Genomic DNA, 20763 nt, shown 5'->3' with positions numbered 1-20763 from the left:
GTTGCCATCTTCTGATACCCATTTTTATTTTTATTTTTATATTTCTCCCATACTTTTTTTTATATTTCATTGCTGTGTTAGGGCTTGGTTTTCTTGTGGACGAGATATAGTTTTTTTATTGGCACATTTGATCTTTTGATCACCTATAATTCCATATTTTTCATGGGATGAGGTGACCAAAAAATGTCAGTTCGGCACTTTCATAATTATTTTTTTGTTCTGTTGCGGCATTCAGCCTGCAGGATTAATTCTGTTATATTTTAATATTTTGAGCATTTTTGGATGCAGCGATACCAATGATGTTTGTTTTATTCTTTCTTTTTCTGTGTACTATTAGGAAGGGGGATTGATTAGAATTTTTCATGAATTCGTTAAACGTGAGCCGTAGAGTTTCTTCACCATTTTCACATGACGGCTGCTGTAGGTGAATGAGAACCCTGTGGCTGTTACATACGCAGCTGCCAAACCAGTGTCCCTAGTCCTGCTCTGAGCGGAGACGTGAATGCAGTTATAGACCATCTAGGCAATAATCTGTGAGCTGTGGGCATCAACAGCTGGTAGTTTGTTACAATGTATCTGTGGGAGTCCAGGTCCTGTTTAGCTCACAGAAAAATCTCATAGACTTGATAAAATTGTATCAACTTGTCCACTAAAGGCAGGACTAGGTAGGTAGGGGTTGCTGGCTCTGAATATAAAGCAAGAATGTTCTCATTCACTGACAGCAAGCAAAGAACTGAAACCTAAAGTATAAGGCCCCTTTCACACGGGCGAGTATTCCACGCGGGTGCAATGCGTGATGTGAACGCATTGCACCCGCACTGAATCCGGACCCATTCATTTCTATGGGGCTGTGCACATGAGCTGTAATTTTCACGCGAAAATTTTTCAAGGGTCTCTAGGACCATCTGTGGCCCTTATTCCTCACTGACTGATCATTAAAACTTATACTTTTATTATATCACATTTAAAATTTGTCCTATTGTATAAGGAGAACACACCATTAAAATTCCTCAGGATCTGGAGTAGGGGTTCTGTGTTTCACACTTTCAAGTACGTTCATGTACATACATTTCCGTCACTACACAGCTTGCTCTGGAGGTGCCTGATACTTCTCAGGTGTCCCTCCTGTCTCTACTTCTTTGTCTAGCTAGGCTTTGTCTCAGCTGTGTATTGAATTATTAGCGTCTCTATTTTTTTCCCCCTTGTCTCCCCCAGATCTTGAACTAAAATCTACCTCCTGCTTCCCTTGTGTGTTGCGTGAAAGTCGCAGCATGCTCTATATTCTGCGTTTTTCACGGCACCATAGACGTGAATGGGGCCGCGTGAAAATCGCAAGCATCCGCAAGCAAGTGCAGATGCGGTGCAATTTTTACGCACGGTTGCTAGGAGACGATTGGGATTATTATTATTTTCCCTTATAACATGGTTATAAGGGAAAATAATAGCATTCTGAATACAGAATGCAAAGTAAAATAGTGATGGAGGGGTTAAAAATAAAAAAAAATTAACTCACCGAGTCCACTTAATCGCGTAGTTGCGGATCTCTGTCTTGTTCTGTAATGTTGAGCTGCCGGCTAAGGACCTGTGGTGACGTCACATCACATGGTCCAATCACATGGTCCTTTATTATGGTGATGAACCATGTAATTGGACCATGTGATGAGCACAGTGACGTCACCACAGGTCTTTTGCCAGGTCCTGAAGATGGAACAGAGACCGGCAGCTATGGAGCAGGTAAGTTAACTTTTTTTTTTTTTTAACCCCTCCATCCCTAATTTACTTTGCATTCTGTATTCAGAATGCTATTATTTTCCCTTATAACCATGTTATAAGGGAAAATAATAAAATCTACACAACACTGAACCCAAACCTGAACTTCAGTGATGAAGTCCTGGTTTGGGTCTGGGTACCAAACATGGCGATTTTTCTCACGCGCGTGCAAAACGCATTAAAACGCTTTGCACTCGAGCGGAAAAATCGTGCATTTTACCGCAACGCACCCGCATCTTATGGAGCCCTCACACGCCACGCTCGTGTGAAAGAGGCCTAATAGAAAGTAAACTTTCTCATTTGCACAACTATATTTTTTAAACGAATACCGTTTGGCTACGGCTTTATTCATATCTCCATTTAGAGATCTGGCAGGCACAGAGCAGCCTGCCAGATCTCACGGATCCAGAATTGCCGGATCCTCTAATTCACTGCTGGATCCCCAGGGACTGCGATGAAATCCGGCGGTGATCCAAACGATATCCGGCATAAATACTGGGTTTAGGCTGGGCAAAAACTATTGCGGGGAACATTTTTATTTGTCCAGCCAACAGCCGGCATTTATGCCAGATCTTGGAAACTGAGATGTGAACGCAGCCTTAGGTCTTGTTCACATTTCCATGTCAGTGTCATGTCCGTTAAAAAAAGTGCACATGTTTCATCCATGAAGATGTTCATGAAGGATCCATGGTTGGTCCGTGTGTCCGTTTTTACCATCCGTGTGTCATCCGTAATTCATGGACGTTGCTCAGCTGAAAATTACTTTCCAAAGAATCTCTTTTCAGTGTTCGGTGAAAAACGGATGGATCAGGGACACAACACAGATGCCATCCGTGATGTGTAAGTGATTTTCAGGAACCCATAGACTTTAATGGGCATGCTTGGTCTGCATCACAGATCAACATAGTTCATGTCCCTGTGATTTTACTGAAATGTGAACAGACACATTTAAATCAATGGTTACGTGTGCTTTCCTCAGAAAATGCAGACAGCATGTGTCAGTAAAAAACGGAAATGTGAACAAAGCCTTACCCTTTCTAAAATGATCATGAATGCACTTGTTGGGGCAAATACCCCAATGCCAGACGAGCAGTGGATTCCCAATTAGAAATGTGTGTGCACTCACTGAGAATAACTGATCCACACGCGCAATGCTATGTACCAAGTTTCTCTAGTTTATTGAAAAGAGGAAAAAGAGTTATAAAGCAAATTTCTAGATAATTTCCAACTGAAGACTTAGTTAAACATTTACATCATTAACTCATTAAAACCATAATCTGAAATGAGCGTGAGTGTGAGTGTTAGGCCTCATGCACACGACCGTTGTTGTGTTCTGTTCTGCAAAATGGGATTCTGTTGTTCCGTGAGCCGTTTCCGTTTTTGTTTCCGTGTGTCTTCCTTTATTTTCGGAGGATATCCAGACATGAAGGAAAGTAAAAAAAAATCGAAGTCAAGTTTGCCATGCAAATGATAGTACAAAAATGGACGCGGATGCGGATGACAAGCTTGTGTGCCTCCGCGTTTTTTCACAGTCCCATTGACTTGAATGGGTCCGCAAACTGTTTTCCGTGAAAAAAATAGGACAGGTTATATTTTTTTGACGGACTGAAACCACGGATCACGGACGCGGTTGACAACTGGTGCATTAGCCGAGTTTTCAACTGACCCATTGAAAGTCAATGGGTCCGCAGAAAATCACGAAAAACAGAACAACGGACACGGAATGAAACAACGGTCGTGTGCATGAGGCCTTAATCACGTACCAGTTTTTCTAGCAATTATAGAAATTCCTTTAGACCAGGTGCTGGGGGGCTAGGAGTGGCCTTGAGGTTATAGCACAACATGGAGTCTCAACCCTCACAATTCCCCCATTTTGAGATATTCACTCATTGCAGGTGACAGATACACATACTTCAGCAGGACATTCCCCTTGCTGCTGGTTTCCAACATTCTGCATATCTGTGCCTGAATGAGGGATCATCTAAACATGTCTCATAGTCTTTTCTACTTCTGTTCGTGTTACACACTCTGCTCAAACACATCAATATGAGCTTAATTACAATATAAATCAATGCAATAATTAACAAAATCTGTATTAACATTGGGTAAATAAACAGAGCACTAAAAATCTTGCTTGAAATTTATGTTATGCTTATCATGTGACAGCATTAAAGTGGCTGGAGTTAACCGGACAAGAGTACAAGTGGCTGGAGTTAACCGGACAAGAGTACAGGTTCCTGAGGCTCCAGGTGGGATCCACTTATATGCTGCCGCCCGCAAGCAAAATAAAGATCTTTAGGAAGAGTATAATTATAGGTTACATGATAGAGGAGAATATAAGCAACTGCAGTAATAGTTACACTTTCATTTTCTGGTCTTCGGACAGATAAGAAGTCTGTACAATTTATGTCAGCAAGTTCTAACCACAGTACCGGGATTGCTAAATAAGGCATAGTCTTTGAACTCACAGGACTGTCAGTACAGATCCAACAGTTTTTATAATTGTCCGCATCTGTCATGTTTTTCAACATAACCTGATAATACCTAATAAGGGCATTGTCCTAGTCACTTTTCAGGTTTACATGTAGAGCTTGGATGCTCAGGGCCAGGAGTAGCAGTACAAGAATCCTCATTCTCAGGGTTAGGCACTTTCTTACAGTGTGAGGTGTCAATCCAGTTAGGCTTTCCTTCCACCTTTACAGAGGTTGCAGTTTTCAACAAGACTTGGAAGGGACCCTCAAATCTGGGCTCAAAGGTCTTTCTCACATGCCTCTTTATCACCACCCAATCTCCAGGCTCAATACTGTGCGTGCCTTCTACTGAATCAGGGTCTGGAATGGAAGCAAACACTTGTTTATGAGTGCGATCTAGTCTTTCAGTAGGGGCCTTCATGTAGCTGACCATATTATCAGCCTGTAACTGCAGTTGTTGAGGTAAATACAGTCCTAGCCTTGGGGCACTGCCAAACAATACCTCAAAGGGGGACAACCCTGTCTTCTTGTTTGGAGTGGATCTTATGGAATATAAGGCTAGAGGCAAACACTCTGTCCAGGACCTCTGGGTCTCCTGCATGACCTTCTGTATTTTCAGATTCAATGTGCCATTCAGGCTCTCAACTGGGCCACTGCTGGGGATGGTAAGCTGTATGGAAGGCTTGGGTCACCCCTAATGCTTGCATAACCTCTCTCATCACTTCACATGTAAAGTGGGATCCTCTGTCTGACTCAATAACTTCAGGAACACCATACCTGCATATCGGTTTACTGACCAGTTTCTTTGCTGTGCTCTTGGCACTGATTTTGGCTATTGGGAAGGCTTCCGGCCAACCTGAAAAGAGATCAACACACACAAGAACAATCTCATATACTCCTAACTTTGGTAGTTGTATGTAATCTATCTGCAGTCTCTGAAACGGGTAAACTGGCCTAGGGGTGTGCTTGCTTGGAGTCTTCACCACTTGGCCGGGGTTGTTCAATGCACAGACCATACATCTTTGAACAAATCGAGCGGCTACTACAGAAAACCCTGGCGCAATCCACCCTTCATTTACCACACTTTACCATGGCACCTTTCGACAGATGTGTAGGCCCATGGGCCTCCTGAGCCATAGCTGGGTACAGGCATGGTAGACAAATTCTGTCTTTGTTTCTCCATAGTCCTTGGTCATCTGGCCCAGCCCCTTGTTTAGTCCATAGCTCTTTTTCTTCAGGTGGGGCTTGCTAAGACAATTTGATCAGAGTGTCTTTGGATATATCCACAGGTTTTAAGGCTCTTACCGGGGTGGCATCAGCACTCAGTAGCTGGAGCTGCCATGGTACACCTTGTATTAGTAATTTCTTCTGGCAACAGTAAAGAGTTCATTAAGTCAAGCACAGAGTCTTTATTCTTAAATGGGCTGGCCTGCTGATGTCAAAAAGTCTCTGGCCCACCAAATTGGTCCATAATTATGTGCAATACCAAAGGCATACCTGGAATCTGTGTAGATGTTCACCTTCTTCCCTTCGGCCATTTTACACACCTGTGAGTGCCTTTAACACGAGTGAGTGCCTTTAACTCTGCCTCCTGCGCAGACATGTGCGGAGGGAGTGGTTCAGCAATGGCTACCTCATGCTGTGTGACCACTGCATATCCAGTGTGGAACCAGCTATCCTCTTCCATAAACCTGCTTCCAGCTACAAAATACTCAACATCAGCGTTATCAAGAGGCTTTTTATGCACATGAGAAAATCCAGAAGTTTCTTGTTGCACCAACTGTATACAATCATGAGGACCATTTTCAGCTAAAATTAGACAAAAGGCTACCTGTGCTATCCTCCCCCATTTCTGAATCTGTGATTGGTAACAAAGTAGCAGGATTCAGAGTAGTACGTCTTTTTAAAGAAATATTGTCTGGCATGAGGAGGGCACATTGGAGTCTGAGTTGTCTAGCCATAGAAATATGTTTCAGTTGCACTTGTGTGAGAATGCCCTGTATGTCATGGGGAGTTTTCACAATCACTGGGTAGTCCAACACTACTTCTGAGGCTTTTTCAATCATTGCCTGCACTTCAGCGACTGGTCTGATGCAGAAGGGGGTGCTGCGAGCAACAGGATCTAATCTGGCTGAGAAGTATGCCTCTGGGCGTTGACGTTCATCATGGTTCTGAGTAAGCACAGCAGTGCTGTGACCCTGCATTTCTGAACAGAACAGGTTAAATTCCTCATCATGCTTTGGAATACCCAGGGTTGGAGAAAATAATCAATTTGACTGGCCAGTGCTCTCTCCTGGGCATGACTGAGGGGGTGCTACTGCTTCACTCGAGGGTGCTGACATCCTGACTTAAGATACACAGTAACCAGAGACACAGTGAGTTTCCCTATGTCTGTTCATCATTTATTTTTATTTTTTATATATATTGTAGGGGCATAGCTCTTCTCCGGGGGTCATTCACACAAGTATCTTCGCCAGACACTAAGTTTAAGGTCCAAACATTACTTTTATTTGGCACCTCAGCAAAACAAACATAAATCATTCAAAATAAACACCTGCCCGGCTGGGCTCTAACTAAACAAGGTATCTTCCTACCCTAAAGCAGGGCTTGACAAATTTCCTTGGAATCTAGGAGCCACCTAAAAAAGTTAGGAGCCAGGTGGAGCCGTGTCATAAAGCCCCCAGTATATGCCCCCATAGTGCTCCCACCCACACTTCTCCATACAGCCCCCCAATAATACATGCCAGTACATAGGGCCCCCAGTAGATGCCCCCATAGTGCTCCTTCCCCTCTTCTCCATAGTGCCCCCCATAATGTGGCAGTATATAGGGCCCCAATAGTGCCCCCATAATGTGCCAGTATATAAGGCCCCCATAGTACTTCCCCTCTTCTCCATAGTGCCCCCCGTATTGTGGCAGTATATAGGGCCCCCATAGTTCTTCCCCTCTTCATAGTGCCCCCCATATTGTGCCAGTATATAGGGCCCCATAGTGCTTCTCCTCTTCTTCATAGTGCCCCCCATAATGTGCCAGTATATAGGGCCCCCATAGTGCCCCCCATAATGTGCCAGTATATAGGGCCCCCATAGTGCTTCCCCTCTTCTCCATAGTGCCCCCCATATTGTGCCAGTATATAGAGCCCCATAGTGCTTCCCCTCTTCTCCATAGTGCCCGCCCACCCATATTGTGCCAGTATATAGGGCCCCCACCCCCCTTCTTGCCACAGTATACTATAAATAATGAAAACAATAAACTCATATACTTACCTTATGCTGCTGTCAGTGATGCGATGCAGGCTTCTTCCGGCCTGTGTCCTGCACTGTACGGCTCAGGGGGAATACAGTTGGTAAATGAGACTTACCAAAGTCTGAAACAGCTTTTTCACTGCTGAATACTGGAGCAGACACTGTAGTAAATGTGCCCCCTAAACTAGAATGGCATCCAGCCGCTGGACAACTACCGCCTTGCCTTCTTTTGTCCATTCCCTCTCCTAGCCACTAGGTGTCAGCAGTAACTTCCATCCCTGCTAGTAACACCGCCGTGCAGCAGGGGTCACTGTGATTTCCTGCCGTGAGCCCAGTGCAGCGTCTGCTTTGCTTCGGGCGGGCAGCTCCTCGGGCCGCAGTGCTGTGTGTGTGCGCGCGCGGGCCGGTGTCCACCATGTTCCGGAAGGTGCGGAGGGTGAATGTGAGGAAGCCTCTCCCCTGCACCATTCATCTGTATTGCTGTCCTGAGGACAGCGATACATATGAATATGGAGATGAGCGCTTCCACAATGGAGGCGCTCATCTCTACTCCTGCTGCCTCCGGTCAGAACGTGCGCCCCTCCGGCGCTCCTCATCTGTCGCCTGTGCACCTTTGGAACCTAGACGTCTATTTTCTCCCACAAAAGGCTTCCCATCCCTATCCTTCCAGGTGTACCTTGTGTTGCCCTTCCCACAGTGGCTTCCTCACCCTCCTTCAGGTGTACCTGCTGTGTTACTTTTAAGCCAAAGCCTCTGTGAGCTTCTGGCCCCTTCCCCTAGCTTCCTGCCAGATTCTACACACACATTAAACAATGACAAATACATAGACAGTTACTCCTAGAACAATCCCATGCAATTCCCAGCTAAAATCCTGGTTTGAATCCATCCACCACTCATGCATTCGTCTGCTAGCCCTTTATCAGGGTTGCAGATTCTTAAACATAAATTAGGCATGACTGTAAAGTCACCTTATACTCTGCCGGACCCTCGAACAAGACAAATGCCAGACAGGGAGGCACAGACTACTTGTAAGAAAAAGCTCTTACCTCAGCGCTGATTTTCATCTGTTTGTCCCGGTGTGGCATGTCCAGGCGTCGGGGGTCTTAGCAGGAAGGGCTTAGTCATGCCCCAAGTATCAGGCGCCAAGTTTCTGTTGGGGCAAAGACCCCAATGCCGGATGAGCAGTGGATTCTCAATTATAAAATGTGTGTGAACTCACTGAGAATAACTGATCCACACGTGCAATGCTATGTACCAAGTTTCTCTAGTTTATTGAAAAGAGGAAACAGATTATAAAGCAAATTTCTGGATCATTTCGAACTGAAGACTTAGTTAAACATTTACATCATTAACTCATTAAAACCATAATCTGTAATAAGCATCTCTTGGCTATATGCCCGGAGCGTCTCCCTAATCCTAAGTGTGGGTGTTATTCACGTACCAGTTTTTCTAGCAATTATAGAAATTCCTTTAGACCAGGGTGGTGGGGGCTAGCAGTAGCCTTGAGGTTATAGTAATCTTAGAAAAAAATTCACAGTTTATAACATAAAATGGCAGTAGTAAGCACAAGATGGAATCTGAAGGCACAACATGGAGTCTCAACCCTCAGACACTCTGGACCCCACCACCCCCATACATACCATGGTGAATATAAAGGCAGCTGGTGACATAGGGGTTACTGACAACCTTGTAAGATGATCAATTACCACTTCTTACCAGTCACAGGAAATTGTTTCATCAGTTTGAACAAGTTTAGTTCTGAAATCCTTTTGCTAACTTTCCTGAGTCCTTTGACATGGACCGAAGTGTCAGGCAATTATCAGGAATGAACATACATTCTTAATAACTGCCTGATGGTCAGTGGAGATGAGGGCTGTATTTACATGCAGCGAAATCACATCCGCTGCATGAGGACAAGGGATCGTCACAGCATTTGTGCTCGTTCTTCGAGTGCTGGCATCTTTTAGGTTGGGTTCACAAGTGACTGAATGTCCAGTGGAAAATTCTGCAGCAAAAACTGCAACAAAACTGCAAGTATCATGTGCAGTTTTATCACAAAAAAAGCCCTGTCCATTGCAAAGGGTGAAATCCGCAGGAAAAATCCATTTTATAAATTGACATGATGCAGATTTCAATTCCGCAATGCCCCACTTAGGGCTCATGCACACGAACGTATTTTCTTTCCATGTCCATTCCGTTTTTTTTGCAGACTGTATACGGAACCATTCATTTCAATGGGTCCGCAAAAAAAACAAAGTATGTCCGTATTTCTATTCCGCATAAAAATAGAACATGTCCTATTATTCTCCGCATTACGGACAAGGATAGGACTGTTCTGTTAGAGGCCAGCTGTTCCGGACATCATTTGTGTATTTTGCGGATCCGTTTTTTGCAGGCCGCAAAATACACACGGTCGTGTGCATGAGTCCTTATTCTGTTGCTTGTTTTTGTATGCAGCCTGTGCCAGGGTTGCCAACCATCCAGAAATTTCTGGACAGTCCATAAAAATAGGTGACTTTCTTCCCGTGTCCGCAAAAAAAAAATACATGTGTCCGTGATTTCATTGAGGTGGTTCTTGACTAGATTATTTTGGTGGTAATTCTCATCATTTTACAGCTCACAGTAAAGGCTGGTGCTGGTGCTTGAACTATAGACGTGTATTACTTATAAGCTGTATCATTCATTCTGTTTTTTCCAATTTGTGCGTAAATTTTTTTGGCTTTTCGTGATATCGGCATAAGTTGTTCAGAAATAAAGAAAAAGTCTGGTTGGCAACCCTGGCGTGAGCATGAGAATTCAAAAATTCTCTTCCAATTTGCTGGTGCTGTACAACCGTGGGGATTTTCCGCACACATGGCGGACTATGTGCGTTTTTTTCCCAAACTTTTTTTGTGCACAAAAACTGCAGAGTAAGGGCTCATGCACATGAACGCGGTTTGGTTCCGCATCTGAGCCGCATTTTTTGCTGCTCGGATGCGGACCCATTCACTTCAATGGGGCCGCAAAAGACAGCATCCATTGCTCCGTTCTGTGGGGCTGCAAAAAAATAGGACATGTCCTATTTTTGTCCATTTTACAGACAAGAAAAGGCATTTCTATTATGGGCGGCCCGTTCCATTCCACAAATTTCAGAGCGCACACAGGCGGCATCCGTGTTTTTTTAAATCCGCAGACTGTCAATTGTTGCTGTGTTTTTTGTGTGCAGATTTCACCCTTTTCAATTGAAAGGTGAGATCTGTGGCAAACATCTAATCCGCACCATAAACCGCAAGTAACACATGTTGTTTGTTCTGCAACGCACATAAAAATGTACGCAAATCTGTGTCTTTTTTCTGTTGGTAAACCTGTATCCGTGCGCACCTTCCCTTACGTAGGCCAATTTCTATAAACTATTGGTCCTTGTAAAAGGGCCGTATCTCAACAGTGCATATTAGGCTACTTTCACATCTGTGATTTGCTGTACGGTTTTGAGATCCATCACAGGAACCGCATCAAAACGCTTCCGTTTTCTCCCCATTCATTTTCACTGGGGACAAAAGTGAACGCACTTGAATGGAGTGCATCAGAATGCACTCCATTTCGTTGCGTTCCCATGACGCACACAAAGTGGTATATTTTATTGCATTTTGTATTAGGGCTCATGCACACGACCATATGTATTTTGCGGTCCCAAAAAAATGGATCCGCAAAAAATATGGATGACGTCCTTGTGCATTCCGTATTTTGTGGAACGGAACAGCTGGCCCCTAATAGAACAGTCCTATCCTTGTCCGTAATGCGGACAATAATAGGAAATGTTCTATTTTTTTGTGGAACGGACATACAGACATATGGAAATGGAATGGACACGGAGTACCTTCCGTTTTTTTTGAGGACCCATTGAAATGAATAGTTCCGCATATGGTCCGCAAAAAAAAATGGAACAGACACAGAAAGAAAATACGTTTGTGTGCATGAGCCCTTACAGAGTCATTATCTCTTAGGGCACGGACACACATTTAGGTGTACTGATGAAGTTCTGGAAGCCAAAACTAGGAATTAGGCCATACCCTTACGATGCTTCAAGAAGGCACCATATGGTTGTACACGGAGTGCAGAATCCTTGGGTCTGTGGCCATGTTGGAACGTTATAGTCACAAATAATCTTCATTTTTTTGTTGTCGGGTGCATGATATTTAAAAAACTCCAACCTGGCTTTCAGGCAGATGAAGACAACAACGTCTATAAATATGGCAAGAGGTGGTTTCTGAATCTTTAAGGTCCAGGAGGAGAAAATGATATCTATTAACAGGCAAAAATAGTTGAGGTAAAAATGGCACAAATGATTTAATGTTCATCCAGAAGAAGGAAAATTAAATCCTATAAGGTAGTTGTCAAATATCCTCATGTTAGGTGAAAGAATGTCCTCGCGGTGGTCACCACTATGTTTTTAAAATTTCGACAAGCATCATTAGACAGTACTGTATTTCCAGGATGATGAAGTCTATACTTTTCTGCATCCTGACACCGTCTGTGATCTTTACCCTTACAGTCTCCTCGGTTCTTGGGCAGAAGACAGAGCTTAATAGATGATGCCCGGAAGGAACGGGAGGCAGCGGCGGCAGCTGCAGAGGCTGGAGAATGCACTGACCCCCTGGTATTTGAGGAGAAGGATGGAAAAGCCATTGTTAACCTGCTCTTCTCCCTTAAAGGAAATAAGCCATCTTCCTTGTCCCGCACTCTGAAAGTGTTTGAGGTAAGAAAATAATAATAATAATGAAAGTTAACCCCTTTGGCCATGGACCCTCAAGCCGTAGCCTTTATTTTCCGACTTCTGCATTGTAATTTGGTGGACACGCTGACATATACAGTCATATTGAAGATGTCAATGTACTCTGCTATCTAGGCATACATTGTCCATAGGATCCCATGTAGTAATAAAGCATACAATGTGATATACTGACATCCAGGACGGATGCCAATTGATTTGGTTCCGCTACGCGATTTTCATATATTTTTTGCCATTCCGTGCTTAAATGGCCATAATGCCATATACATAGTGATACAGATGTGGCAAACGTCAACTCAACACCTTAAAGGGGTTGTCCCACCTCAACATTTATGGCATAACACTAGGATATATCACAAATGTCAGATAGATGGGGGTCCCACCCATATCAGTGAATGGAGAGGATGCCGCACACAGGTGGCATGCTCTCCTTCACTTGGGGAGCCCTATTCTTGAGAAAGGAGCGGGTTCCAGAGGTAGGACCAGCACTTATCCGACATTTGTGGCACCGTACAGGATAACTATTTTAATAGTACTGGTTTTGTGATGCAGCGATGCCTATAATGTGTTTATTTTTTTAGTTTTTATTATTATTTTTTTATTGTTTATTTTTATTTTGGCAAAAGGGGGATGATTTGAATTGTTATATATTTTTATATTTTTAACACTTTTTGATACTTATTTTAAATTTTAAGTCCCCCCCCAAGGGTCTTTACCATGCAATCATCAGATCTCTTCTCCCATAGACTGCAATAATTTAACATTGCAGTCTATAGGAGATTCACTGCATTTCTATGGAGCCCTGCCCTGGTAGTGCAGCACTCATGGGAAAAGACTTCTCAGATGTCGTGGTCACAACTGACTATGGCATCTGAGAGGTTCAATGTCCTGAGCGGGCACCATCTTTTTGGAGGATCTCCAGACATGAAGGAAAGTAAAAAAAAAATCTAAGTCAAGTTTGCCATGCAAATGATAGGAAAAAAACGGACGCAGACGACAATCTTGTGTGCCTCAGTGTTTTTTCACGGACCCATTGACTTGAATAGGTCCGCAAACCATTGTCCGTGAAAAAAATAGGACAGGTCGTATTTTTTTCACGGACTGGAAACACGGATCACGGACGCCGATGACAAACAGTGCATTAGCCGAGTTTTCCACTGACCCATTGAAAGTCAATGGGTCCGCAGAAAATCACGGTAAACAGAACAACGGACACGGGACACTACAACGGTCGTGTGCATGAGGACTTATGTCGTGTGTTTGTGACTTAAAAAGAAAAAAAAGTTGGAAGTGCCTCTTTTTATACCGCCCTCGCCATGTTTCCAAAAAGGACGTGGCAGGGGCGAGAAAGGGGTGTGACCAACAATCGAGACAAATTTATGTTTATTTACACCTATTTTCTGGTGAAATTAAGCCAGAAATCTATGGCTGCTCTGAGATGTTGAAGATTTCTGTTTAGGCGCACGTACTGCTGGTGGATACCCCAAATTTATGACGAGGCGTGCACCAGTCTTGATAAATCTCTCTCTCTTTGTTCTTTACATTTTGGGAAGAGAGTTAATTTGCATAATATCAATTTGCTACATCTGTATAGCGTACAGTGCTTTCAAGGCACTGTATGACATAATTTTTTAGAAAGGAAATCTACTTTAGACAACAGAATTTCGTATTAACCTCTCTCATGCTGGGATGGAATTAATGGTTCATCATCTGATATAGCAGATCTGGACACTTGTTAGGGTGGGTTCACATAACGTTTTATGCCTCTGTTAGACGTGTACGTTACAAAAAAAAAAGTATGCAAAAATGCAGCACACCACGTTCTTGTATCCTGCACAGTCCAGTAAAAAAAAAATGTATACTTTTTTTTTACAATGGTGAAAAAGAAACTTTTTTTGGGGGGGAAATGGAACTCTATGGTGAACGGATGCCACTGTATGGCATCAGTCTGAGGCATCGTTTAATGTATACATTTTTTGTGACTTACCTACACCTCCCTAACTATAAGTGTAAGTCACCGGAGTCATACTTATTCTCTACATGAGGGAAAGAAAAAAATAAAGAACATAGAATAAAATTCAGTCCAATAGAAGCTCGTAGATACATTCAAGAGCAAAAAAGAGAAATTAATTTGCATCCAGGTCTATGTGCATAGCATTTTGTTCGCTGCTGTGCGAAGTAGCTGCTCGGAGCAGGAGATGTGCCGCTCGGCGTGTAAGATGTTCTGTGTTGTCGCTGAGATGCTCTGTGATGTGCCCTCTGGCTGGGATTGGGAGACAGACAGCGGTAATGTAATTTCCCTGTGTATGTGCCAGCTATCTGTTGCTGCCCCCGCTGTGGTAATGCGATCAGCACTGTCACATTAGTGGTAATGCATTGATGTGCAGATACCTGCCACACAAATAGGGCATGAGGAGCCGCGTTTCACTGCCTCGAGCCCAGCACAGTTTAACTGGCTCAATTAACCCTTCCCTCCTGTAATGCTTATTTTCAGAAAACGTGGAAACTTCTCTCCTTTTGCTGAATGAGTGTCACAGGTCAAGGGGAAGGGAAAACACCAAATACACACCACAACGAATAGACAACAATCTAGGCCTCAAAAGCTAAGGAAGAGGGATGGTGACCTCCTAGTAATCCCTAGGCCTTTCCCTAACTCCTGCCAGTATGAGCTGATCCTGATGGTGGAAATACTCATACACCAGATACATAAAGCCCTGCAAAAACTGATGAGCCCTAGGATGGGTAGCAGGGGATAAGACAGCTAGTTCCTTCCAGAAGGAAGGAACCTGCGTCCCCCTGAGGCCTAGAAACAACACACTCCAGATAATAAGAAACAGCGAAGGCAACAAGCACTTAGCTTAGAGATGTATGGAGAAGCAGGAGATCCAAGACAAACCAGCAATATCAACCGCATGGTCAGCAGTGTGAGGCGGATCTAAATAGAGCCTCATCAATTATAACGAGCGGCACCTGAGGAGAGGTGAGATCCTGCCAAACAACAACATACATAAAGGAAAACAGAGAGACCTGTCAGATAGCCTCACGTGCAGCAAGTCTATCCTATCTTCTCACCTCTCTCACAGGAGGGACCGTGACAATGAGGTAGATAGGATGGCCCTCTATAGGTACACCCTGCTATTCGACATTGCAAAATAAATCCACCAAAATCTAGCAATCCATGCTCCACCACTAACAAAGAGTGAGACAGAAGTGTCCTCCTTTACTGTTCCGCTATTCCTCAAATATCACAAGATGTGTGGTGCTGAGTTCCTATGGAGCCCTGCGAGTGTCGCACTCTCGGGAAAAGAACTCTCAGATACCGTGGTCACAACTGACCATGGCATCTGAGGGGTTAAATGTAAAATGTCCGGAGTGGGCATCATCTATTAAGACCCAATATTCACTGTACATACGTACATGGCACATGTCAGGAAAGGGTTAAAATGCGGAGGATTGACTTCTAGAACCTACCTTACATCTGGGGGCATTAGAGATTCAGGGGGAGATTTATGATCTCCCTTAAAGCAAAAAGTGTAAGTGGCCTTAGAAAGTTGCAAGCTGTGAGTTTGTGACTAAGCAATCCATGTTCCACCACTAACAAAGTGAGACAGAACTGTCCTTCCTTACCTGTCTGCTATTCCTCAAATATACTAAGTTTTGTGGTACTGTTATAGCAGCCCATGGCTACCACCACTCTGCTCACCTGTTCTGGAATTCCCAAGTTCCGATGGCTCGCACCTGCTGCCCCCTCTCTTCTCCTTCCCGGCTGTCGGAGTAGCTCTGTCTCTCCATACAAGCTACATCCTGCTTCTTGCCGGTTAGGCCTCTCTCTGCCCATAGGGCATGCGCACACACTCCCTCTGGCTCTTAATGAGCAGCATGAGCATACCCTATTCTTCCCTAGCCAATGGCTGGCTATCCTGGGGGACCTAAAGGGAACTTGTCATCAACTTTATGATGTCCATACTAACGCCAGCATAAAGTAGAGACCGGTGAGTTGATTTCAGAGGTCTGTCATTTAAAAGTTAAAAGTAAGTGGTTTCCGAGAACCAACATCACAATCATTGCAGACTGGGCCTGGAAAAGAGTCCCGTCCACCTGAGAAGAGTCCTGGTTATTCATGAATTCCTGCTCTCCTGATGATGACGGACAGGCTTCTACCTAGTTTTCTCCCTTTCTCTCTAGGAGAGAACGGCCAACCATCAGCAGATGGGTGAGAGCAGGAGATTAGGAATAACCAGGACTCTTCTCAGGTAGATTTAACTCTTTTCAAGGCCTGGGCTGCAATGATTATGATGCTGGTTCTCAGCAACCACTTACTTTTAGCTTATGAGTGACACACCGCTGACATCAGCATTTCTGTCACTATTTTATGCTGCCATCAGTGAGGTCAGCATAAAGTTGATGACAGGTTCCCTTAAAGGGTCACTGAGTTTTCAAAAAACTTTTGATATGTCAGAGACATATCAAAACTTTTAATCACTTGGGTCTGAGTGCTGAGACCCCCACCGATCGCTAGAACAAGAAGAGACAAGCACTTGTATATTGTGCTCTCTCTCCTCACTGCAGGAGACAGACTCAGTAGAAGTGTATGAGCCCTTCTCGATATAGGAGTGCTTCTCTCTCCTCATTCTAGGGATTGGTGGGTGTCTCTCAGCACTTAGACTCCCTACTGATCAAAACTTTTGAAAACTCAGTGACCTTTAAAGGGTTTCTACCACTTAGGTGTCACATATTTAGCTGTCAGACACTAGCGATCCGCTAGTGTCTGCTCTGGCCAACCATCCTAATATAATTGCTTTTGGGGCGGTGGTTTGGCTAAAAAAACTACTTTTATTAATATGCTAATGAGCCTCTAGGTGCTATGGGGGCGTCATTAGCACCTAGAGGCTCCGTCTACCTTCAGAAACTGCCGCCGCCCAGCGCGTCCCTCCAGCCCGCCCATCTCTTCCTGAATGCGATCCTCCTTGTGAGCGCCTGTATTCTGCGCATGCGCAGTGAATGTCTGACAGCTTCCCTGCTCAGACATCTCCACTGCGCCTGTTCCTCGGAGAACTATGGCGTCATCGCGCAGGCGCAGTGGAGATGTCTGAGCAAGGAAGCGGTCAGACATTCACTGCGCATGCGCAGAATACATACGATCGCATTCAGGAGGAGATGGGCGGGCTGGAGGGACGCGCTCGGCGGCGGCAGTTTCTGAAGGTAGACGGAGCCTCTAGGTGCTAATGACGCCCCCATAGCACCTAGAGGCTCATTAGCATATTAATAAAAGTAGTTTTTTTTAGCCAAACCACCGCCCCAAAAGCAATTATATTAGGATGGTTGGCCAGAGCAGACACTAGCGGATCGCTAGTGTCTGACAGCTAAATATGTGACACCTAAGTGGTAGAAACCCTTTAAGGCACCTAACCTTATGGGAAGTTGCCTTAGCAATAGGTTCTATTTCACTAGTGTTCTGCAAAGGTGTGCTGTTCTGCAATCGTCTGCTTGTGTACTGATTTCTGCATGTTTCCTGGATTTGATCCTTTGATTCCTGCCCTGATCTCTGCTTGATCTCCATTCTGACCATGAGATGCCTGCCTTGACCTTGGCCAGTCCTATTGTGCTCCCCAATGGTATTTCTTGAACCTCATGGGTCAACTGTCACTTCAATAGAGACTATTCCAAGAGGTAGCCGTCTGCAGTGAAGTCCAGAACCCTGTACATCAGGCATGCTCAACCTGTGGCCCTCCAGCTGTTGGAAAGCTACAACTCCCAGCATGCCCTAATAGCTGTAAGATGTTCAGGCATGCTGGAAGTTGTAGTTTTGCAATATCTGGCATCCCTGATGTTCATGATTTAAAGGGTGAATACCTGGGGGAATGGGGGCTCTTAGCACTAGACCCAAGCCAACTCTTTTCAAGTGACACAGTGCATTCACATCAGCTTTGAAACAGGCACAAGATGGTTTTGTGATATTGTGGCCCACTGTCTATGTGTCTACATGTGACCATCCAGTGGTTGTGTTGGTGATACAGATATGGCAGTCTGTCAAGAGTTTTGCTTTCATGTCGCGATATAGTGTAAACTTTGGAGACCTTTACCAAATTCAAACTAAGGTAAAGGTGGACACATCTGTACAAAAGCCTATAGCTGCCATATAGACTTTCCTATGTTATGCTCATATGAATATTAATAGATGACCTGTGTTGTAGAGTATTTGGTACTCACTTGACCCATATTGTATAGCTATTAACTAGATGTCAAGACAATGATACTGGTGTGTTTCATCACATTGTCAGATATGTCTATCCTAAAATAAGTAATGTACAGTATACTGTAACCAATGAAAAAAGGAATGACTTGTCTCATGAAATACACTAGATCTGATGTCAACAACCAAAAATGTCTTTCAAGGTTGTAAATGACCTGCTTTAGCCATTAGATATTGCACCTGATAGAATTAGGATAACTTGCCCTTTAAGAAACGATCAATTGGTTGCACATTCACAGATGCATGAACATCTATTGGAACTATGGAAGATCCAAGGAGGGAACAACAAGGGGCCCTTTCCCACAATTCTTAGACATTGGCATTCCCTGCACTATAATTCTTCCATTGGCATGAGATGTGTTTTGTAGGACAACGCCAGCAACACTTAAATTCCATTATAGCTATTATTGGGAAAAGATGCCATGTTGTGTTCTATCAAGAATTCTTATTCTTTATTCTTTTCTTGAGTTTTGTAACCTTACAATGCTGCTTTTTTTTTACTGGGATTGAAGTAACAAGGTTTCACAAAACCTATATGTTTATCATCATCTCAGACATTTGAAGCCAAAATCCAGCATCTGGAGACACGACCTGGAAAGAAAGAAACAGGAGAAAGCTCAGATTTGGAGTATTTCATACGCTGTGAAGTTCATCGTTCAGACCTTAGCACACTTATGAGCTCCATTAGAAGAGTATCAGAAGATGTAAGAACCACAAAAGAAGTCAAAGGTATGTATGGACCATGCCTTGGTCCATAACATGGACCATGTCTTTTGAGAAAGCTAGAGTCAAGTCCAAGCTTCTTGCTGTTGATTGCGATGGAAAATCAAGGTGTAATGGTTCTGTTGTCACCTTCCTCATCTGGTGTACTGTCAAATAGTATAGGCAAATGTAGTCAGCTCATCATTCCACGTAGTAAGGAAGCCTACTCATGCTCATATAAAATGGAGGCAAACCTGTCTGATGTTGATCTCTCCTTGTTCCAATCATACAATGTACAGTACACAACTATACCAATAGTGAGTGTACCAAATGGGCTACCTTAACGGCTTCACAAGAAGGTTAGGGACTCACTTGTAGCTTTCTACTGCCTATTAGATTGCATGTAATGGACTAAACTAATGAATGTTATGGCTCATAATTACTGGTGGATTGCAAGGGCCCATATATTGTTCTTGCATAAGGGCCCACTGGTCTGCCCATTAACTACACCTTAGTGAATATATACAAACATACAAGGGGGTCACCAACCTTTGGCATCCCAACTGTTGTGAAACTGCAATTCAAAGCATGCACACTTTCTTCATTGTTTTTGAAATCCCTATAGAAGTTTGACTTCTGCAGCTTCTACGTATCACAATACATAGCAGGCTGCAAAATTTAATTCCCAGTGAAACCTTCCAGACAGCTCGTATGATGACCCGTCTCCATTCCCTCTCTATCCTCCCCTGAATGATCTTCTAAGCTAATTTATGACTAAATCAAAGTGGAACACTTACTTACACTTCTGTCAACTTGAGTTGCTGTACTGAAAACATTCTTTCTTTTGACATATACAGTTCACTGGTTTCCCACAAAAATTTCCGACCTGGACAAGTGTCACCACTTGGTTACCAAGTTCGATCCAGATCTAGACTTGGATCATCCGGTAAGTTACATAACCGTTTTGCAAAAATGATCAGTGATCTCTGTGGAAGGTGTTGGCAAGTCCAGCTTCCACTGGGAAAATGTAGCACTATATTGATGCCCCGAGAGGTCCATGTGTATGCAGATTATACAACCCATGTAATAGGGTACAGCTGAATACAAATGACCAGACATCTGGTAGCTACTCTCAGTCCACTCATAAATCAGTGACTTGGAGTGGCACCAGAATTGACAGACAATTAAAGGGGGTGTCCCACAAAAAAATATTCTACAGTTTTCAAACCAGCACCTGGATCTCAATACTTTTGTAATTGCATATAATTACAAATTTAGCATGGCCACTGAGTTATTTAATAAAATGCGTCACGTGCCGGAGGCCCAAGGCAGACCTCCGGGACGTCATGCGAACAGCACACAGGCAAGACTGTCCAAGGACCCACAGAGAACTTTATAACAAATGTAATATAAGCACATGACAGCAGGCAGGTAGGCAATGGTGGTAGCACTACCACAGAACCAAGTGCATCGGCAGACCAGAGGCAAAACACAGAGAGCAGAGAGCCAGTGAGACCCGTTCTTCACAGAGCCTCTGGTGGTGGGGATGAACTGG

The 20763-nt window shown here is 43.8% G+C and overlaps 1 protein-coding gene across 1 annotated transcript in view; it reads left to right on the top strand.

Moving 5' to 3' along the window:
- TH (tyrosine hydroxylase) overlaps positions 1–20763 on the top strand; it is a 74096-nt gene that overhangs the window by 14758 nt on the left and 38575 nt on the right. Inside the window, exons 2-4 of the mRNA XM_044270359.1 lie at positions 12017–12220; positions 19061–19235; positions 20066–20154. Coding sequence (XP_044126294.1) covers positions 12017–12220; positions 19061–19235; positions 20066–20154 — 468 coding nt within the window. The remainder of the gene's footprint in view (positions 1–12016; positions 12221–19060; positions 19236–20065; positions 20155–20763) is intronic.

Source organism: Bufo gargarizans, chromosome 10 (genome assembly GCF_014858855.1).
Source record: "Bufo gargarizans isolate SCDJY-AF-19 chromosome 10, ASM1485885v1, whole genome shotgun sequence".
In the NCBI taxonomy this organism is placed as follows: domain Eukaryota; kingdom Metazoa; phylum Chordata; class Amphibia; order Anura; family Bufonidae; genus Bufo; species Bufo gargarizans.
This window is presented reverse-complemented; position numbering and strand designations above follow the sequence as displayed.